General features: G+C 44.3%; 2 protein-coding genes across 2 annotated transcripts in view; one reads left to right on the top strand and one right to left on the bottom strand.

The window, feature by feature from the left end:
* LOC148502490 (uncharacterized) overlaps window positions 1-21,976 on the top strand; it is a 222,115-nt gene that overhangs the window by 159,338 nt on the left and 40,801 nt on the right. The window lies entirely within an intron of this gene.
* The window catches only part of LOC148502492 (uncharacterized), a 244,045-nt gene that overhangs the window by 210,353 nt on the left and 11,716 nt on the right, over window positions 1-21,976 (bottom strand). The window contains exons 2-6 of the mRNA XM_088449766.1: window positions 20,404-20,547; window positions 18,642-18,833; window positions 18,373-18,496; window positions 17,621-17,718; window positions 16,787-17,435 (exon numbers count right to left, since the gene is read on the bottom strand). Of these exons, the coding sequence (XP_088305892.1) occupies window positions 16,787-17,435; window positions 17,621-17,718; window positions 18,373-18,496; window positions 18,642-18,833; window positions 20,404-20,481 (1,141 nt within the window). The 5' untranslated portion in view covers window positions 20,482-20,547. The remainder of the gene's footprint in view (window positions 1-16,786; window positions 17,436-17,620; window positions 17,719-18,372; window positions 18,497-18,641; window positions 18,834-20,403; window positions 20,548-21,976) is intronic.

Genomic DNA, 21,976 nt, shown 5'->3' with positions numbered 1-21,976 from the left:
TCTATCCCTATCTTCATTTTCCAATCTGATTTCAGTGTCAATTTTCTTAATATCTTATGTCATAATAAGGATAAAAATAGTCCCAATATTTCACCAAAATAAGACAAATTTAAGTAATTGTTCCTAATATTTAATTGGAATGGGACAGATATAAGTGATTGTTCCTAAGAAGATGTGGGGGGGGGGCTTCCACTAATAGGATTGTTTGTGAAATATATTTTAGTTGTTTTAGAAATAATTATATTAGATCCCCAGGATTACATGAGAAATGTCGTATAATTGTTCTCCTCATTTAGGCCCACTGGTCTTGTTTCCTGTCATAATAGTTCACCATCAATATGTCCCCCTCTAATGTCCATGTTATTTTCCTCATGCCAAATGCTGTTAGTACATTAGGGTGACATTTGTGGTATAGTATAAGATGTCTATCCCCTGGTGTTAGTACATTAGGGTGACATTTGTGGTATAGTATAAGATGTCTATCCCCTGGTGTTAGTGGCCCCATCAGTTGTTGGTCACGTTTGGCATTGTGTATGTTCCCCAGGTGTTACAAAGTCCTCTTTTTCAGTGGTCTTCTCATTATTCCATTATCATTTTTCTTACATGGACATTGTACATTATATATAACTGCTGCTGTGTTATAGGTAATATATTCATTTATGTACCATGTTTGGTTGTACCTATCACATTATTATTAGTAGGTACCATCACTGGGCACACCTTACATGAACCACATTACATGGATCCTTTTCTAGATAATAAAGTATTTGAGTAGTGTCAAAAATCCTGTATTTTTATTCCAAATGTTTAAACGTATAAATGTCTAGCCTATTTTATTATGGGAGATACTTCAGTTGTCTCTCAGAACTAATATCAGCATGATCCTTAAAAGAAATGACCCATTAAGCTACATTAACCAAGATCCCTGGAGAACAATTAACACCAATTCCTCTCCACCGGATGATGTCACTTCCATCTGAGTTGCTGTAAAACACAAAGCTTCCTAAAGATGGCGGCTGGACCCAATACTCAGGCACAAGAGAAAACTACATATCACACAATTCCCTGAAGATGCCTCTGACATCAGACCTATTCATTTCCGGGATCCTGGTGACATCACTTCCGCCATCCCACTCAGGGTTTTTATTACCTTGATTGTTTTCTTTATCAGGAGACCGGCACTATGATACCGGCCACTACTGCCCCACACCCCTGAAGATGCTTATTTTATACATGAAGACGGACCTCCACTTCCAGTCTGCAGCACAGGAACCGGAAATGACACTATTTTAAAAAGACAACTTACTATAGAAGTGAGCACTTTGGAAGTTACCCTCCATGCCATGATAAAGAGATATGGGGCCTTACTTATCAATGAGTTTTATCATTCACAACGAGTGACTGCGTATGATTAATGGTGCTCCAGCCAATCCGCTTCCAACTGTCAGTTTTCAAACAGCTGATTGGCTGTAGCACCGTTATCATACGCAGTCACTCGTTGTGAATGATAAAACTTGTTGATAAATGGGGCCCATAATATCTGGAAACGTGTTGGCAGTAGGAGGTAGTGCCCGGTAGAGCTGTATACCGATACCCCGGAAGGAGGTAACACCCATGTTTGCACCATCTAGTTTCTTGAAACTGATATTAGTGATTCCTAACAGCATCATTGGTCACTTCGCTTGAAGTATGAAACCCCCTGGGTAATACATTTGGTATTTGTTTATATATGTCAGGCACAATCCCATTCACTATAATATTCTTTTTATTACCTTTTAATAAAAAAGTTTTTAAACAAAGAGGGAATCTATTGTTTCTACAAAAAGATTCCTTTATATTAGAGGCAGAGTGTGCATAGTGGTGAGTATGGTACACATGTGATTTCCATCTCCCATTTGCATAGACACACATACATGTTTGGTATCACTACTGTCAGTGTAAGTGAGGTACGCCATCATCACTGACTGCTAATACCAGTAACATTACTTATACCAGCTAATGATACCTGTATATGAGAGGCAGAGTATGCATAGTGGTGAGTACAGTACACATGTGATTCCATCTCCCATTTGCATAGACACACATACATGTTTGGTGTCACTACTGTCAGTGTAAGTGAGGTACGCCATCATCACTGACTGCTAATACCAGTAACATTACTTATACCAGCTAATGATACCTGTATATGAGGCAGAGTATGCATAGTGGTGAGTACAGTACACATGTGATTACCATCTCCCATTTGCATAGACACACATACATGTTTGGTATCACTACTGTCAGTGTAAGTGAGGCACGCCATCATCACTGACTGCTAATACCAGTAACATTACTTATACCAGCTAATGATACCTGTATATGAGGCAGAGTATGCATAGTGGTGAGTACAGTACACATGTGATTACCATCTCCCGTTTGCATAGACACACATACATGTTTGTTGTCACTACTGTCAGTGTAAGTGAGGTACGCCATCATCACTGACTGCTAATACCAGTAACATTACTTATACCAGCTAATGATACCTGTATATGAGGCAGAGTATGCATAGTGGTGAGTACAGTACACATGTGATTACCATCTCCCATTTGCATAGACACACATACATGTTTGGTATCACTACTGTCAGTGTAAGTGAGGTACGCCATCATCACTGACTGCTAATACCAGTAACATTACTTATACCAGCTAATGATACCTGTATATGAGGCAGAGTATGCATAGTGGTGAGTACAGTACACATGTGATTACCATCTCCCATTTGCATAGACACACATACATGTTTGGTATCACTACTGTCAGTGTAAGTGAGGTACGCCATCATCACTGACTGCTAATACCAGTAACATTACTTATACCAGCTAATGATACCTGTATATGAGGCAGAGTATGCATAGTGGTGAGTACAGTACACATGTGATTACCATCTCCCGTTTGCATAGACACACATACATGTTTGGTGTCACTACTGTCAGTGTAAGTGAGGTACGCCATCATCACTGACTGCTAATACCAGTAACATTACTTATACCAGCTAATGATACCTGTATATGAGGCAGAGTATGCATAGTGGTGAGTACTGTACACATGTGATTACCATCTCCCATTTGCATAGACACACATACATGTTTGGTGTCACTACTGTAAGTGTAAGTGAGGTAAGTCATCATCACTGACTGCTAATACCAGTAACATTACTTATACCAGCTAATGATACCTGTATATGAGGCAGAGTATGCATAGTGGTGAGTACAGTACACATGTGATTACCATCTCCCGTTTGCATAGACACACATACATGTTTGGTGTCACAAGTGTAAGTGAAGTAAGTCATCATCACTGACTGCTAATACCAGTAACATTACTTATACCAGCTAATGATACCTGTATATGAGGCAGAGTATGCATAGTGGTGAGTACAGTACACATGTGATTACCATCTCCCGTTTGCATAGACACACATACATGTTTGGTGTCACTATTGTCAGTGTAAGTGAGGTACACCATCATCACTGACTGCTAATACCAGTAACATTACTTATACCAGCTAATGATACCTGTATATGAGGCAGAGTATGCATAGTGGTGAGTACAGTACACATGTGATTACCATCTCCCATTTGCATAGACACACATACATGTTTGGTATCACAACTGTCAGTGTAAGTGAGGTACGCCATCATCACTGACTGCTAATACCAGTAACATTACTTATACCAGCTAATGATACCTGTATATGAGGCAGAGTATGCATAGTGGTGAGTACAGTACACGTGATTACCATCTCCCGTTTGCATAGACACACATACATGTTTGGTGTCACTACTGTCAGTGTAAGTGAGGTACGCCATCATCACTGACTGCTAATACCAGTAACATTACTTATACCAGCTAATGATACCTGTATATGAGGCAGAGTATGCATAGTGGTGAGTACAGTACACATGTGATTACCATCTCCCATTTGCATAGACACACATACATGTTTGGTATCACTACTGTCAGTGTAAGTGAGGTACGCCATCATCACTGACTGCTAATACCAGTAACATTACTTATACCAGCTAATGATACCTGTATATGAGGCAGAGTATGCATAGTGGTGAGTACAGTACACATGTGATTACCATCTCCCGTTTGCATAGACACACATACATGTTTGGTGTCACTACTGTCAGTGTAAGTGAGGTACGCCATCATCACTGACTGCTAATACCAGTAACATTACTTATACCAGCTAATGATACCTGTATATGAGGCAGAGTATGCATAGTGGTGAGTACTGTACACATGTGATTACCATCTCCCATTTGCATAGACACACATACATGTTTGGTGTCACTACTGTAAGTGTAAGTGAGGTACACCATCATCACTGACTGCTAATACCAGTCACATTACTTATACCAGCTAATGATACCTGTATATGAGAGGCAGAGTATGCATAGTGGTGAGTACTGTACACATGTGATTACCATCTCCCATTTGCATAGACACACATACATGTTTGGTGTCACAAGTGTAAGTGAAGTAAGTCATCATCACTGACTGCTAATACCAGTAACATTACTTATACCAGCTAATGATACCTGTATATGAGGCAGAGTATGCATAGTGGTGAGTACAGTACACATGTGATTACCATCTCCCGTTTGCATAGACACACATACATGTTTGGTGTCACTATTGTCAGTGTAAGTGAGGTACACCATCATCACTGACTGCTAATACCAGTCACATTACTTATACCAGCTAATGATACCTGTATATGAGGCAGAGTATGCATAGTGGTGAGTACAGTACACATGTGATTACCATCTCCCGTTTGCATAGACACACATACATGTTTGGTGTCACTATTGTCAGTGTAAGTGAGGTACACCATCATCACTGACTGCTAATACCAGTCACATTACTTATACCAGCTAATGATACCTGTATATGAGAGGCAGAGTATGCATAGTGGTGAGTACTGTACACATGTGATTACCATCTCCCATTTGCATAGACACACATACATGTTTGGTGTCACTACTGTAAGTGTAAGTGAGGTAAGTCATCATCACTGACTGCTAATACCAGTAACATTACTTATACCAGCTAATGATACCTGTATAGAGAGGCAGAGTATGCATAGTGGTGAGTACGGTACACATAATAATTTGCACCTTGGGAGTGGTACACGTCACCTGTACAATACCCCAAATGAAGAACTGAGCTTACTGTGATCAGCCTAAAACACTACACATTGGGCCTAATTCAGAGCCGGACGCTATTTGCAGTTGTTCGTCCAGAAAATAGGGGTGGCTATTCAAATGAACCGTTCGCTCTTTGCGGTCTGTTCATGCCTCTATGTCTGAACGAGCGAACAAAACTTGCAGTCGTTTTTTGAAAAAATACGCCCCCTGGCCGCTCGCATCCTACGTCATGTCCGCTATTTATTAGATTAATCGAGTACATCGACCAGCGTATGAACTGCTCGCTATTCTTGTGGTTGGCTTTTGCTACCACAATCTTGCGAGCAGTTCTGGCTATAAAATAACCCAGTGACGTGGTCAATGACGCTGCTGTATTCATTTTGCACATCCATAAAACGCCCGTTTGGACCTCTAAGCACGCCTGCGTTCAGATCTCCACTCCCCGTTTTCAAGCACCTTCCCCTGTTACCACCCACATACACCTCATTATGTCACTCAAAATAGCAGGCATTCGCTATTTAGCGAACAAACGATTTTCAGCTGACTGGTTCGCACATGTGTTTTACGATCTGTACGCATGCGCAGTTGGGCAAACATCGCTCGGAGCGAACGAGCGGCTCTGAATCAGGCCCTTAGTTGGATCCTCTTATATATTACATGTATCTGTGACGAGCACATGCTGATCAGTATAATCCATCCATGGGAGAGAAATGGGGAATAATGACCTCGGGATGAGTAATATATATAAGGAACGTACAGTTACAGTCATTATCTGTAACACCATAATATACATCACATAGTCTATGTACCCTCACCAGTGACCACCTTGGCAGCGCCGCTCTTCAGCACTATACACATTATATCACATAGTCTATGTACCCTCACCAGTGACCACCTTGGCAGCGCCGCTCTTCAGCACTATACACATTATATCACATAGTCTATGTACCCTCACCAGTGACCACCGTGTCAGCGCCGCTCTTCAGCGCTATACACATTATATCACATAGTCTATGTACCCTCACCAGTGACCACCTTGGCAGCACCGCTCTTCAGCACTATACACATTATATCACATAGTCTATGTACCCTCACCAGTGACCACCTTGGCAGCGCCGCTCTTCAGCACTGTACACATTATATCACATAGTCTATGTACCCTCACCAGTGACCACCTTGGCAGCACTATACACATTATATCACATAGTCTATGTACCCTCACCAGTGACCACCTTGGCAGCGCCGCTCTTCAGCGCTATACACATTATATCACATAGTCAATGTACCCTCACCAGTGACCACCTTGGCAGCGCCGCTCTTCAGCGCTATACACATTATATCACATAGTTTATGTACCCTCACCAGTGACCACCTTGGCAGCGCCGATCTTCAGCGCTATACACATTATATCACATAGTCTATGTACCCTCACCAGTGATCACCTTGGCAGCGCCGCTCTTCAGCGCTATACACATTATATCACATAGTCTATGTACCCTCACCAGTGACCACCTTGGCAGCGCCGCTCTTCAGCGCTATACACATTATATCACATAGTCTATGTATCCTCACCAGTGACCACCTTGCCAGCGCCGCTCTTCAGCGCTATACACATTATATCACATAGTCTATGTACCCTCACCAGTGACCACCTTGGCAGCGCCGCTCTTCAGCGCTATACACATTATATCACATAGTCTATGTACCCTCACCAGTGACCACCTTGGCAGCGCCTCTCTTCAGCGCTATACACATTATATCACATAGTCTATGTACCCTCACCAGTGACCACCTTGGCAGCGCCGCTCTTCAGCGCTATAAACATTATATCACATAGTCTATGTACCCTCACCAGTGACCACCTTGGCAGCGCCGCTCTTCAGCACTATACACATTATATCACATAGTCTATGTACCCTCACCAGTGACCACCTTGGCAGCACTATACACATTATATCACATAGTCTATGTACCCTCACCAGTGACCACCTTGGCAGCGCTGATCTTCAGCGCTATACACATTATATCACATAGTCTATGTACCCTCACCAGTGACCACCTTGGCAGCGCCGCTCTTCAGCACTATACACATTATATCACATAGTCTATGTACCCTCACCAGTGACCACCTTGGCAGCGCCGCTCTTCAGCACTATACACATTATATCACATAGTCTATGTACCCTAGTCTATGTACCCTCACCAGTGACCACCTTGGCAGCGCCGCTCTTCAGCACTATACACATTATATCACATAGTCTATGTACCCTCACCAGTGACCACCTTGGCAGCGCCGCTCTTCAGCACTATACACAATATATCACATACTCTATGTACCCTCACCAGTGACCACCTTGGCAGTGCCGCTCTTCAGCACTATACACATTATATCACATAGTCTATGTACCCTCACCAGTGACCACCTTGGCAGCGCCGCTCTTCAGCACTATACACATTATATCACATAGTCTATGTACCCTCACCAGTGACACCTTGGCAGCGCCGCTCTTCAGCACTATACACATTATATCACATAGTCTATGTACCCTCACCAGTGACCACCTTGGCAGCGCCGCTCTTCAGCACTATACACATTATATCACATAGTCTATGTACCCTCACCAGTGACCATCTTGGCAGCGCCGCTCTTCAGCACTATACACATTATATCACATAGTCTATGTACCCTCACCAGTGACCACCTTGGCAGCGCCGCTCTTCAGCACTATACACATTATATCACATAGTCTATGAAGGTCTGCGGGATGGATCTTGTAGTGTTGTTAGGAGACAGCAGCCAGATAATTGAGGCCTTTATTCCCGGCCCTTGTAGTGTAGATTTGTGGTGGTGACAATAATTGTCTCTCTGCTTTGTATTATTTATGCAGAACACACACAATTATTATCTTGTTTTTTCAAGAAATTACCTAAAAAGGCCAAAATAATCTCCCCAAAACAAGCAAAAACATTTTTCATTGAATTCCAAGAAATTGAAAAGAAACCTAATGTTTTTCTTATATTTTTGTTCTCACCACCACCATGAAATACTTTGTGGTTTGTGCGTCACCATAAATCCACCATTCCAAAGTAGCAAACAGCTGAATTCTACCCATAAGTTTCCATAATAAAATCTGTTTTCAAAAATAATAATGTATTTTATCTTCTCTGTATGACTGATATACATAAAATGTATCCCCTATATAACAACGACGTGGTGTGTTATTACTGCAGAGAGTGGTGCCGATATCTAATAGACTAATAATGTATTTATCTTCTCCGTGTATGATTGATATACATAAAATGTATCCCCTATATAACAACGACGTGGTCTGTTATTATTGCAGAGAGTGGTGCCGATATCTAATAGACTAATAATGTATTTATCTTCTCCGTGTATGACTGATATACATAAAATGTATCCTCTATATAACAATGACGTGGTCTGTTATTACTGCAGAGAGTGGTGCTGATATCTAATAGTATAATAATGTATTTATCTTCTCTGTGTATGACTGATATACATAAAATGTATCCCCTATATAACAACGACGTGGTCTGTTATTACTGCAGAGAGTGGTGCTGATATCTAATAGTATAATAATGTATTTATCTTCTCTGTGTATGACTGATATACATAAAATGTATCCCCTATATAACAACGACGTGGTCTGTTATTACTGCAGAGAGTGGTGCTGATATCTAATAGTATAATAATGTATTTATCTTCTCTGTGTATGACTGATATACATAAAATGTATCCCCTATATAACAACGACGTGGTCTGTTATTATTGCAGAGAGTGGTGCCCATATCTAATAGACTAATAATGTATTTATCTTCTCCGTGTATGACTGATATACATAATATGTATCCCCTATATAACAACGACATGGTCTGTTATTACTGCAGAGAGTGGTGCTGATATCTAATAGTATAATAATGTATTTATCTTCTCTGTGTATGACTGATATACATAAAATGTATCCTCTATATAACAATGACGTGGTCTGTTATTACTGCAGAGAGTGGTGCTGATATCTAATAGTATAATAATGTATTTATCTTCTCTGTGTATGACTGATATACATAAAATGTATCCCCTATATAACAACGACGTGGTCTGTTATTACTGCAGAGAGTGGTGCTGATATCTAATAGTATAATAATAGCCCCAATAAGGTATAAATAACATACATGATATAGTAAGATAACGTATTAGTGATCTGTATAGCGGCAGCGTCACTGGGACCTAGGTCACATGTTATACATATATAACAAGAGATATGGTAAGAACTTACCTTTGTTATCTCTGTTTCTACGAAGTCCATAGGGTCCACAGGGTTGACCTTGGGGTTATAGCTGGATCAGGATCCAGGGGCACCACACAGTTAAGCTTTTAGCTCCCAGGATGCACTTGGGTCCTCCCCTATACCCCGCCCCCGAGCCATAGGCACCTCAGTTGGTAAGCAGCCTAGGCCGGAGGAGAATATGGAACAGAGAGAAGGAAGACTGGAACACACAAGAAACCATACTCACAGAAATGGGAGACGGAAAACCGGTGACCAGCCACACAGCCCATTTGAAGCCAGGTGCGTCAGGGCAGGCGCCCTGTGGACCCTATGGACTTCGTAGAAACAGATAACAAAGGTAAGTTCTTAACATATCTCTTGTTTTCTACTTCAGGGTCCATATGGGGTCCACAGGGTTGACCTTGGGGATGTCCCAAAGCAGTTCAACTAAGGGCGGGGACGCTCCTGAGCAGAAAGGAGAATCTTGCGCCCGAAGGATGCATCCTGAGAGACGAAGGTGTCAAACGCATAGAACCTCAAAAACGTTTGAATTGAAGACCAAGTGGCCGCCTTACACAGCTGAACAGCAGAAGCGCCACGTCTAGCAGCCCAAGAAGGACCCACAGAACGAGTGGAATGAGCCTTAACAGAGACTGGCACAGGTAAACCCTCCTGTGCATAAGCCTCACAAATAACAGAACGAAGCCAACGGGCTAACATTTGTTTGTTGGCAGGCCAACCCCTCTTGTGAAAACCAAAGAGGATAAACAAGGTATCAGACCTCCTAACCGAAGCTGTCCGGTCCACATAGATTCTAAGCGCCCGGACAACATCTAAGGAAGTCTCACCAGCTGAAAGATCAGGGGACTGAAAAGCTGGCACAACAAGTTCCTGATTAATGTGGAACTTCGAGACCACTTAGGGCAAAAACTCAGGACGAGTGCGGAGCACCGCTCTGTCCTGGTGAAAAATCAAAAAAGGAGGGCGACAGGAAAAAAACAGTCTTAAATGTCAGCCACTTGAGCTCCACCGACTCAAGAGGCTCAAACGGAGGACCCTGCAGGACCCGTAGAACCACCAAGTCCCAAGGAGCCACGGGAGGCTGGATCCTGAGAACACCTTGGAAAAAGGTGTGAACATCCGGTAGTATTGCAATCCGCCGTTGAAACCACACGGACAAGGCGGACACATGAACCTTCAGAGATGCAAGGCGTAAGCCGAGGTCCAATCCTGATTGAAGAAATTCCAAGATCCTAGAAACTCGGAACACCTGAGGATCATAATGTCTGGACTCACACTACTGAAAGTAAGTGTGCCACACCCTGTGATAAATCCGTGCTGAAGCAGGCTTGCATGCCCTGAGCATGGCACCAATAACCGAACTGGAGAAGCCCCGAGACCTCAAGACGGCTGTCTCAAGAGCCACGCCATCAAAGACAGCCGACCCAGATCCAGGTAAAGGCAGGGCCCTTGAGACAACAGGTCCCGACGCTGAGGAAGAAGGTACGTCGCGTCGATGGAGAGGCTCCTGAGATCGGAGTACCAAGGCCGTCTGGGCCACGCCGGAGCTACCAGCACGAGCATGCCGCCGTCCTGCTTGAATTTCCGCAGAAACCGAGGAAGTAGGGATATCGGAGGAAACATACGCCAGGTGAAACGTCCATTTCACCGACAGCGCGTCCACCAGACTTGCGCCTGCGTCTCTTGTCCTTGACCCGTAAACGGGCAACTTGTGATTGTGACGGGAGGCCATCAAGTCCAGCTCCGGCAGTCCCCACCTGTCCACGAGTAGCTGAAATACCTCTGGGTGAAGCGACCATTCCCCGGGATGCACGTCATGACGGCTGAGGAAGTCCGCTTCCCAATTGAGGACTCCGGGGATGAAGACCGCCGAGATCGCTGGAATGTGACAGTGACACTCCGCCCAAGTCAGGATGCGAGACACCTCCGACATCGCTGCCTGACTGCGAGTTCCTCCTTGGTGGTTGATATACGCCACCGTGGTGGCGTTGTCGGACTGCACCTGTACCGCCCTTCCGTGAAGAGCGGGACCGGACAACTGCAGGGCCCTGTATACTGCCCGCAGTTCCAGGATGTTGATGGGGAGAAGTGCTTCTTCCGCAGACCAACGACCCTGGAGAGACAATGAACCGGTCACTGCCCCCCAACCCCGGAGACTGGCATCTGTTGTGAGCAGCACCCAGTCCGGGATCCAAAAGGGGCAACCCTCGACCAGATGAGCTGTCTGAAGCCACCAAGCCAAAGATTGCCGAACCTCCGGAGACAACACCAGCACCTGAGAGCGGATCCGGTGAGGTAACCCGTTCCATTCCGATAAAATCAACCCCTGCAGGGGCCGGGAATGGAACTGGGCAAATTCCACCATGTCGAATGTCGACACCATGGACCTCAGAACTCTCATAGCCGAATGGACCGACAGGCGGCGACTGCTCAGGCGACCTTCTCCGGAGTCAGAAAAATCCTTTGCTGATGCGAATCCAGCAGGGCTCCCAAATGAACCATCTGCTGTGATGGAATCAGGGAGGACTTTTTCCAATTTATCAACCACCCGTGTGCTTGCAGGCAAGCGATCGTCAGGTGGAGATGTTGAAGCAGTACCTCTGGGGAGCTCGCTAGCAACAGGAGGTCATCCAGATACGGCCGTACATTCTGGTTCCGAAGATGTGCGTCCATGACCGCCATAATCTTCATGATGCTGCCAAATTTTGCACGGAGTTGGAGAGCACATCCACCCAGGCGTGGAGGAGTCGCCATAGGGGCCTGCAAAGGTACCACAGGCTGCTGCGGCACAGGGGAAGCCTGTATATACATAGGCAACCCCGCATAGGGACCCACAGACTGAGACCCAGGAGGACTCCGCAATAACTGCGGGACACCCGGGGAAAGGGGGATGGTCGGCTGGGGTAACGCCCTAGTAGGGAGAGCAGTCGGGACCGACAGACGGTCCGCAATAGACACCAGCACTTGAGAAAACATCTCCCACTGTGGTTCCTGTGTCACAGAAGGTCTGGATGGGCCAGGAGCCACCTGGCACCGACTACACAGGCCATCCTGTGACAAATCCTCCCTATTCACTCCTGCAGAACAGCGTCCGCAGGAGGCCAACGCCGGAGCCACTGAGCGCTCAACCTCCTCGTCTGACATGACAGAATATATTATATATCTGGCAACAGGGCAGAAGTAAACGCACTCACCGGTGTGTTGAACAACAGCCCACAATATGGCACTGTCGCACACAACTGTATCTGACGAACCTCACAAATACGTGATCTATATAAGTGAGGTCAGTAGAAACACCCTTCCCCCACACACCTGTAGGGCTCATAGGAGAAGTAAAGGGACAGGTATAAGCTGACAGTAAGCGGAAAATAAGCACAGACAGGCAGCACTAGCAAAAGTCACATACCATGCAGAGAAGTTATACTCACTGCACCTTTCCACTACAACCTCCCAGATTCAGTGTCTGGGAGGGCTATAGTGCTGTGTACGCTGTCCTTAAATCAGTGGAGAGGTACACAGGGGGACCGGTCCGCGTGCTCCCTGAGATCTGCGTTGCCACTGTGAGAAAATGGCCCCCAGAGACCTCAGAGGAGGAGTGGCTGTGTAACTGCAGCTCAGTGACGCCAGACTGCGTGCTGAAAGGCGCGCTGAGCTGAGGGGAGGAGCCGCTGAACAGGGAAGGCTTCCTCCCCTGGTTTGCCTGTTATCCCTGGTGGTCTAGTGGTCCCACGGGTTATGGGGGGGCCCGCCGCCACTGCCAGCAGCCTCCGGTCTTTCCCCAGGACCGGAGGCTAAAGGACTGCATTTTAAGGCATTCCGCGCGCCGCCGCTAGCCAGCGACGCGCAGCTTACCTGAATCCCCGGCGACTCCGGCAGCAGTCCTGGGAGGTAGACAGAGTCCGGCTAGTACGGACTCTGTCCTCCCGCCGCGATCCCCAGATCAGTACTGGCGTCGCGGCGCCAGTCGGGGATCAGAGCGGCAGCGTGGGCGTCTGTATAGACAGCCCTTCGCTACCGTCTGTAGTAAAAAGAGATTAAAATAAATAAAATCTAACTTAAAATAAAAAGCTTCTGGGGGCTGCTCCTGCAGCCCCCCTGCGTGGTGACCGACTCCGGCCGGGCACCAACTTACACTGAGGTGCCTGTGGCTCGGGGGCGGGGTATAGGGGAGGACCCAAGTGCATCCTGTGAGCTAAAAGCTTAACTGTGTGGTGCCCATGGATCCTGATCCAGCTATAACCCCAAGGTCAACCCTGTGGACCCCCTATGGACCCTGAAGTAGAAATATATATATATATCATAGCGATTCTCCTAAGTTATATAACACAAAAAGGTATAAATAACATATATGATATAGTAAGATAATGGATTAGTGATCTGTATAGCGGCAGTGTTACTGGGATCTAGGTCACATTATAAACACATTATTACCATATATTGTATAGTTATAATGTTGATAATATTAGTAATAACGTGCGATAGTGTCCACTAGTGAGTCACATGATATAATCGCGCCCAATTACACTAATAAGGGTAGATATAATATATACATATCTAAGCAAATTATTCATCCTAAATCCCTATTGTAGGCTTATTCTGCAAATATATAGAATAAGAAGAGCTTAGATTTAGGTATAATGAGAATCACATGTAACATATTACGGTATATTCGGATACTGGGGATATATATATATATATATATATCCCCTGGGTGTATTCATAGTAGATATTATATATTTTAATGCATCGTTACCAAGCCCTATATTATTTATTGTTGTTGAGATATCTCTATCGTTGTACATCCCCCCTCTCTTTATATTGATGACACACATCCCAATTATCTGCGGATGTAGAACTTAAAATACTGTGTGACTGGACTGGAGTGTTACTAAAACCCTGTTTTGTATCAGCTCATTGAAATACTTTTCTCATGTGTGACATCTGATGTCTAACAAGATTCGTTTTTCGTGTAAAACATTTCCCACACTCAGTACATGGAAATGGTTTCTTTCCTGTGTGACATCTCTGATGTGTAACAAGATCAGATTTCTTTGTAAAACATTTCCCACACTGAGAACATGGATATGGTTTCTCACCTGTGTGACTTCTCTGATGTCTAACAAGGTTCGTTTTTCGTGTAAAACATTTCCCACACTCAGAGCATGGAAATGGTTTCCTTCCTGTGTGACATCTCTGATGTGTAACAAGATCAGAGTTCTGTGTAAAACATTTCCAACACTCAGGACATGGAAATGGTTTCTCACCTGTGTGACGTCTCTGATGTATAACAAGAGCTGCTTTATATGAAAAACATTTCCCACACTCAGAGCAACTAAACGGCTTCTCACCAGTGTGTATCATCTGATGTCTATTACAAACAGATTTCTGGGTAAAGCATTTTCCACACTCAGAGCATAGAAATGGCTTCTCACCTGTATGAGTTCTCTCATGGGCAACAAGATTAAATTTATATGTAAAACATTTTCCACACTCAGAACATGAAAATGACTTAACACCTGTGTGAGTTCTCTGATGTGTAACAAGATCAGTTTTGACTGTAAAACATTTCCCACACTCAGTACATGGAAATGGCTTCTCACCTGTGTGACGTCTCTGATGTGTAACAAGATGTGATTTCAGTATAAAACATTTCCCACACTCAGAACATGGAAATGGCCTCTCACCTGTGTGAGTTTTCTGATGTCCAACAGAAACTGACCGACGTATAGAACTTTTACCAGATTTAGATAACATTCTATTACCTATATGAGCTGTACTGTGTGTAGCAAGATCTGAATTATCAGGAGAACGTTCCTCATGATTAGAGGGACCAGATGATATATCTGCACTGTGAAGTGCTGGTTGTATATTTAGGGTAATTGGAGTTTCTCCTGGACAATCTTGTCTGATGTTCTTATCTTCTATTTTAAAATCTGGTGACACGATGAGATCTCCCTGCGAGGTATTCCTGCTTGTGCGTCCATCTACTAGAAACAAATGTATAAGAATGAACAATTTACACTGAGAGCAAATGTTCTTGGATGTCTCTGCGCTCTCTTAAACTTAACATGTATAAGACTGAGCTGATCGTCTTCCCACCATCTGGAGTCCCCTCAGCTCCCTCAATTTTATTATCCATCGACAACCTCACCATCTCTTCTAACCCCCAAACGACTAGTGATGCGCGGGCACGTATGGACGATAACGATATTGTCCATACTTGCTGGCAACCTGGTTGATATCGACAAGGTCACATAAGGACCCACGATCATTGATCGCAGATTGCTGGCCTGTCGTTGGTGGGTTGGTGGTGTGCTGGATGAACAATAACGATCATTTAGCACATCGGGAAGGTGCAGGACGATCAGCCAGCGATATCATTATCGTTGACTGTTCGTACCATGTGTACGCACCATAACACCCTCTTCCACTCACTGTTCATCTCTAAACAGGGCTAATGTAACCTCCTCCTATGTGGCCTCCTCAATACTCATTTCTCTCCACTGAAATCTGTACTCAATGCTTCTGCCTGGCACATCTCCAAATTACTACTTCTGCCTCCCCTCTACTACAGGTCCTACACTGGCTCCCCATCCCCATCAGAAAACATTCAAACTCCTCACAATCTCCTATGAAGCCACCATACATATCCCCCTTTTCATCTCTTTCTACATCTCCCTCCTCACTCTCATCACCTACTTTGCTCTGCCAATACCTGGCGCCTCTCCGCCCAAATCATTATATCCTCCCACTCCTGCCTCTAAGACTTTGCCTGAGCTGCTCCCCATCGCTGGAACTCTGGAACACTCTCTCAGACTCACCACCTCTCTCCAAAGCGTCACACAGACAGTACTAATATAGGTTGAATCATTCATTGTAGACAAGCATTGGTGGAAGGACTGTGCAATAATTAGTGTGTACTTGCACATAGCTTGTGTATGTGTGTATACATGGAGTTTGTTGTGATGTGGGAGTATATGGTTTTATAGTGCAGGGAGGAGAATGATCAGATCTCTGGGCTGGTGTGAGGGGGGAGAGCAGGAGTATAATAGGGGCTGATGGCTCCTGATGTATGAGATACACCAGAGATTGTGGGGAGGAGACTGGTCAGATCTCTGGGCTGGTAACACACAGTGATATGTGAGGGGGGAGAGCATGAGAAAAATAGGGGCTGATGGCACCTGACTGCCCCACTGTGCAGATACAATTCCCTCATAAGCTTGTACATTGATGTAGTGACTGAGCAAGGAGAATATGTTGTAAGTGTTTATAACTCACCTGTGCTGATATCTGTAGGGAATTCTTCCTCCTTACACTGCTCATCACTCCTCACATACGTCTCTTCTTCTCCAGCTATATCTTCTGCCTTCATATCAGTCACATACATCTCTTCTTCTCCATCAATATCTTCTGCCTTCATATCAGTCACATACGTCTCTTCTTCTCCCTCTATATCTCCTGCATTCATATCAGTCACATACGTCTCTTCTTCACCCTCTATATCTTCTGCCTTCATATCAGTCACATACGTCTCTTCTTCTCCCTCTGTATCTTCTGCCTTCATATCAGTCACATACGTCTCTTCTTCTCCCTCTGTATCTTCTGCCTTCATATCAGTCACATACGTCTCTTCTTCTCCCTCTGTATCTTCTGCCTTCATATCAGTCACATACGTCTCTTCTTCTCCCTCTGTATCTTCTGCCTTCATATTAGTCACATACGTCTCTTCTTCACCCTCTATATCTTCTGCCTTCATATCAGTCACATACGTCTCTTCTTCTCCCTCTGTATCTTCTGCCTTCATATCAGTCACATACGTCTCTTCTTCTCCCTCTGTATCTTCTGCCTTCATATCAGTCACATACGTCTCTTCTTCTCTCTCTGTATCTTCTGCCTTCATATCAGTCAAACATGTCTCTTGTTCTCCCTCTATATCTTCTGCCTTAATATCAGCAACATTTTCACTCTAAATGATCCATATAACAATAATGTCTGATTTAATTGAGACTAAACAGTATATCAGTGTTTAAGACAGACACAGCTTCTCTGCATATTATATAGTGACAGTCACTTATATTAAGGTATATTGGTGAGACCCTAAATCCCACCTACATGATGCCCCTGTGGGGTCCTGTGATTCTCCTCTGTACAATCCTGTGAATAAAGAGGAGGGGGACATCTCTCTGGGGTATTTCTGATACTGGGTCCATCTGTAGGAGATACACAGTGACTGAGTACATTGTATATATAGATGTGCCCTTACACATCTTTGCTGCAGTCGAGACAAAAATCCCCTTACGGAGCGCCAAGTCCCATGAGACACTGCTAGCGCCATGTGACTTTATTGCATCTTTTTTTTTTGCTGAAAATGCATCTAAGTCACAATGCGATGTAACCAGCAGATTAATTTACATGCAACACTTGTATATCTGTGTGCGACTGAGTCTCTGAATCTGTATACGAAGTGCTACAATGTAGCAGCCGCAGCTTTTTTCATGCCAAGTTCCGCTGTGCATCATATACAGACATAGATGCAAACAGATATACAAGTGTCACATATCACATTAATCAGCACAGTCTGCTGGTGTGTCCTAGTAGCACAGGACCTGGTGGCTCACTCACACCAGACAAGTCACACTGTGTGCTGTTATTTAGGTTAGATTTGAGGACACATCTCTATGAAAGACGCCCAACGTTAGGAGAGTAGCACGGGACCCGAGTGAGCCACCAGGCAAGTCACACTGTGTGGCGTAGTGAGGACAGATGTAAGACGACACATCTATAAGTGATTATCAGGTGATGTGTGTATATAGGGGCCCCCATACCTGCTCTCCCCTGTACAATAAATGACAGTCTCCTCTTACCCAGTGATGTGAGGGGCCGGTGATTCTCCATCATCAGGTCCTTGTACAGACCATTGTGTTCCACTACATACACCCCCTCCTGTATGGAGACACAGACAGTGACATCCTGACACCTTATAGGAACCTGACACACACAATGATACAGTCATCACCCAGACACATCCCCTGGTGTTACTGTATAATGTCTCATTCCCAGCAGTCACCTCTCCAGTCATCACCCAGACACATCCCCTGGTGTTACTGTATAATGTTCCATTCCCAGCAGTCACCTTTCCAGTCAGCGGCTGAATGATCTTGTTGGTGAGTTCCAGGATCTTCTGGTCATTGTGTCTCTCATGTATCAGTGAGTGAGGTGGAGGCACCGTGATGGGGTACTGGGTACTGCTCAGTCCTACTGACACACGGGGATGGCTGCTGGGTGTCTCACACTCGCTGGATGTCTTCTTCACTACTGTGTAATCCTGAGTATTGGGGAGACAACAATGAAAACGTCAATTAAACTTCACCTATATGGGGTTGTTTATTCACGTGTTATCTTTGCGTAATATACAAGAGGACTATTTCACAATATCAAGTCTTGTAACAATCTCCTATATATAGGAAATTGTAGAGTATATTGTATGCAGATCTGAAATATTTGTGTCAGTGACAAAAAGAAAAGAACATACAGCAAACAATGTACTAAATCCCAACTCCAGTGAGGACTGTGGGACTTATACTATATCTGAGACCGGCTACCTGCTGCTCGCTTTTTCCTATAGACAAAAAATGTCACTGTGATACTCCCAGATCCCCTCACCTCCCCAGTCATGTCCCTGAATTTTGACTAAAGATATAAGTGATGTCACTGTGACACACCCAGATCCCCTCACCTCCCCAGTCATGTCCCTGTATTATTGCTATAGATATAAGTGATGTCACTGTGACGCTCCCAGATCCCTTCACCTCCCCAGTCATCTCCCTGTATTATTACTATAGACATCAGTGATGTCACTGTGACACTCCCAGATCCCCTCACCTCCCCAGTCATGTCCCTGTATTATTACTATAGATATAAGTGATGTTACTGTGACACTCCCAGATCACCTCACCTCCCCAGTCATGTCTTTGTATTATTACTATAGATATAAGTAATGTCACTGCGACACTCCCAGATCCCCTCATCTCCCAGTCATGTCCCTGTATTATTACTATAGATATAAGTGATGTCACTGTGACACTCCCAGATCCCCTCACCTCCCCAGTCATGTCCTTGTATTATTACTATAGATATAAGTGATGTCACTGTGACACTCCCAGATCCCCTCACCTCCCCAGTCATGTCCCTGTATTATTACTATAGATAGAAGTGATGTCCCTGTATAATTACTATAGATATAAGTGATGTCACTGTGACACTCCCAGATCCTCTCACCTCCCCAGTCATGTCCCTGTATTATTACTATAGATATAAGTGATGTCACTGTGACACTCCCAGATCCCATCACCTCCCCAGTCATGTCCCTGTATTATTACTATAGATATAAGTGATGTCACTGTGACACTCCCAGATCCCCCTCACCTCCCCAGTCATGTCCCTGTATTATTACTATAGATATAAGTGATGTCACTGTGACACTCCCAGATCACCTCACCTCCCCAGTCATGTCCCTGTATTATTACTATAGATATAAGTGATGTCACTGTGACACTCCCAGATCCCCTCACCTCCCCAGTCATGTCCCTGTATTATTACTATAGATATAAGTGATGTTACTGTGACACTGCCAGATCCCCTCACCTCCCCAGTCATGTCTATGTATTATTACTATAGATATAAGTAATGTCACTGTGACACTCCCAGATCCCCTCACATCCCCAGTCATGTCCCTGTATTATTACTATAGATATACGTGATGTCACTGTGACACTCCCAGATCCCCTCATCTCCCCAGTCATGTCCTTGTATTATTACTATAGATATAAGTGATGTCACTGTATTATTACTATAGATATAAGTGATGTCACTGTGATGCTCCCAGGCCCTCTCACCTCCCCAGTCAGCAGATAGATGATCTCCAGGGTGAGATGTAAGATCCTCTCAGTCCTGTGACTCCCGTCCTTGTCCATCCTCAATGAATCAGTGAGAATACAGAATGTGTGACGTGTAATAGACTCTGGTTCCTCACAGCAGGACTATCTAGGAATAAATATCACAGAGAACACATGTAACACAGTCAGACATGTAACACTGAGTGACCAGTAAGTCTCCCCGTCCCCCCCAGCCATAGAGCCCTGGTCAGTGTCTGTCAGAGGTTCCTGTGACCCAACCCCATAAGGCTCCTCAGAGGCCGTCACACAACGCTGTACTGCATAAGGTTACACCAATGCTCCTCTCCTGGCCGGGGGTCTTATTCCTCCAAGACATATATTTGGTGCAATTTGCTCCACGTGAATCTTTTACAAACACATGAATTAGGGATGTTGGGATTTTTTTATTTTGTTTTAAATTTATTCCAGAAACGGAGAGAGTCTGTGACTATACTGAGGTCATACAGATAACAGGGGTGTGAGGGGGGAGTACATAGGAGAGCAGAAGGGGTGCAGATATGGGGAGAGGGGAAGTAACGTAGGAATACAGAGCACACAACAGGGGGTGTAACAGCTGTACAGAGGTGGCAGTAACACAGTGGAGGGGGAAGGGAACAGAAGAGGTTAATATCACAGGGATAGGACAGCAGGCAGCCCAGGGGACACACAAAGGGTTACACAATACAGAATCCCATCAGTCACTCTGCACAAATGATGAAATGACAAATGACCGCACCTCAGATGTATGTTACATGTGTGACCAGCCTGCCGGCCGTGTGTGTGCAGCGTAGGGTGGGGTGAGACATGTCCTGGGGGATAATCAGTGACACTCTGAGGATCTGGGGACTGTCACAGCCACTGGCTGTCTCTGAGAGAGTCTCTATTGCTCAGGATAACAAGACGCCCTGACAGACAGTCTCAGCTCAGGGAGTCAGGGGAAATTGTGGTTGTGCTGTCAGGTGTTATTATATAATAGGAGTGAGGTAAGAGTATATAATAATAACACATTACATTTATTATAGACAATAACACATAAAACAAACCAATCCACTTAGATGTATAATGTGAATCTCTCAGGTGTATATCTTTATGCTACAAGGAAATATAGTTACACACCAATTAAGGGCCGTATTCAAATAGTTGCGAAAACGGAAGTTTTTTTCAGCATCTGGGAAAATGGACGACTTCCCCCAAAAAACAGTCGAGAACGGAGAAAAAAACTGCAGAAAAGATTTCTCCATCCCACATCAGGAGCAAAAAAAAGCAAAATCCCTATTTTTGGCTAAAAATTTGGGGATTTTATTCAGAAACGTTTGAACCCCCCCAATAGTTAATTACCCAAAAAAAATTTCGTAAGTTGCGTATGTTGGTGAGAAACGACTGCGCAAAATTTGGGTGAAAAATAAGAATCGTTGAAGATTATAGAAAGCTATTTTTTCCCAGGAAATTGCTGTTCCATGTAAATTTGGGGGTACGTTAAAATGGGTGCTTGTATATTTTCATGTCGTAAAAACGCAGTTTTTAAAACCTTTAA

The sequence above is a fragment of the Taudactylus pleione genome, unplaced genomic scaffold, assembly GCF_031769625.1.
Source record: "Taudactylus pleione unplaced genomic scaffold, aTauple2 ptg000495l, whole genome shotgun sequence".
In the NCBI taxonomy this organism is placed as follows: domain Eukaryota; kingdom Metazoa; phylum Chordata; class Amphibia; order Anura; family Myobatrachidae; genus Taudactylus; species Taudactylus pleione.
The sequence above is the reverse complement of the archived record's forward strand: the minus strand, read 5'-3'. Positions and strand labels throughout refer to the sequence as shown.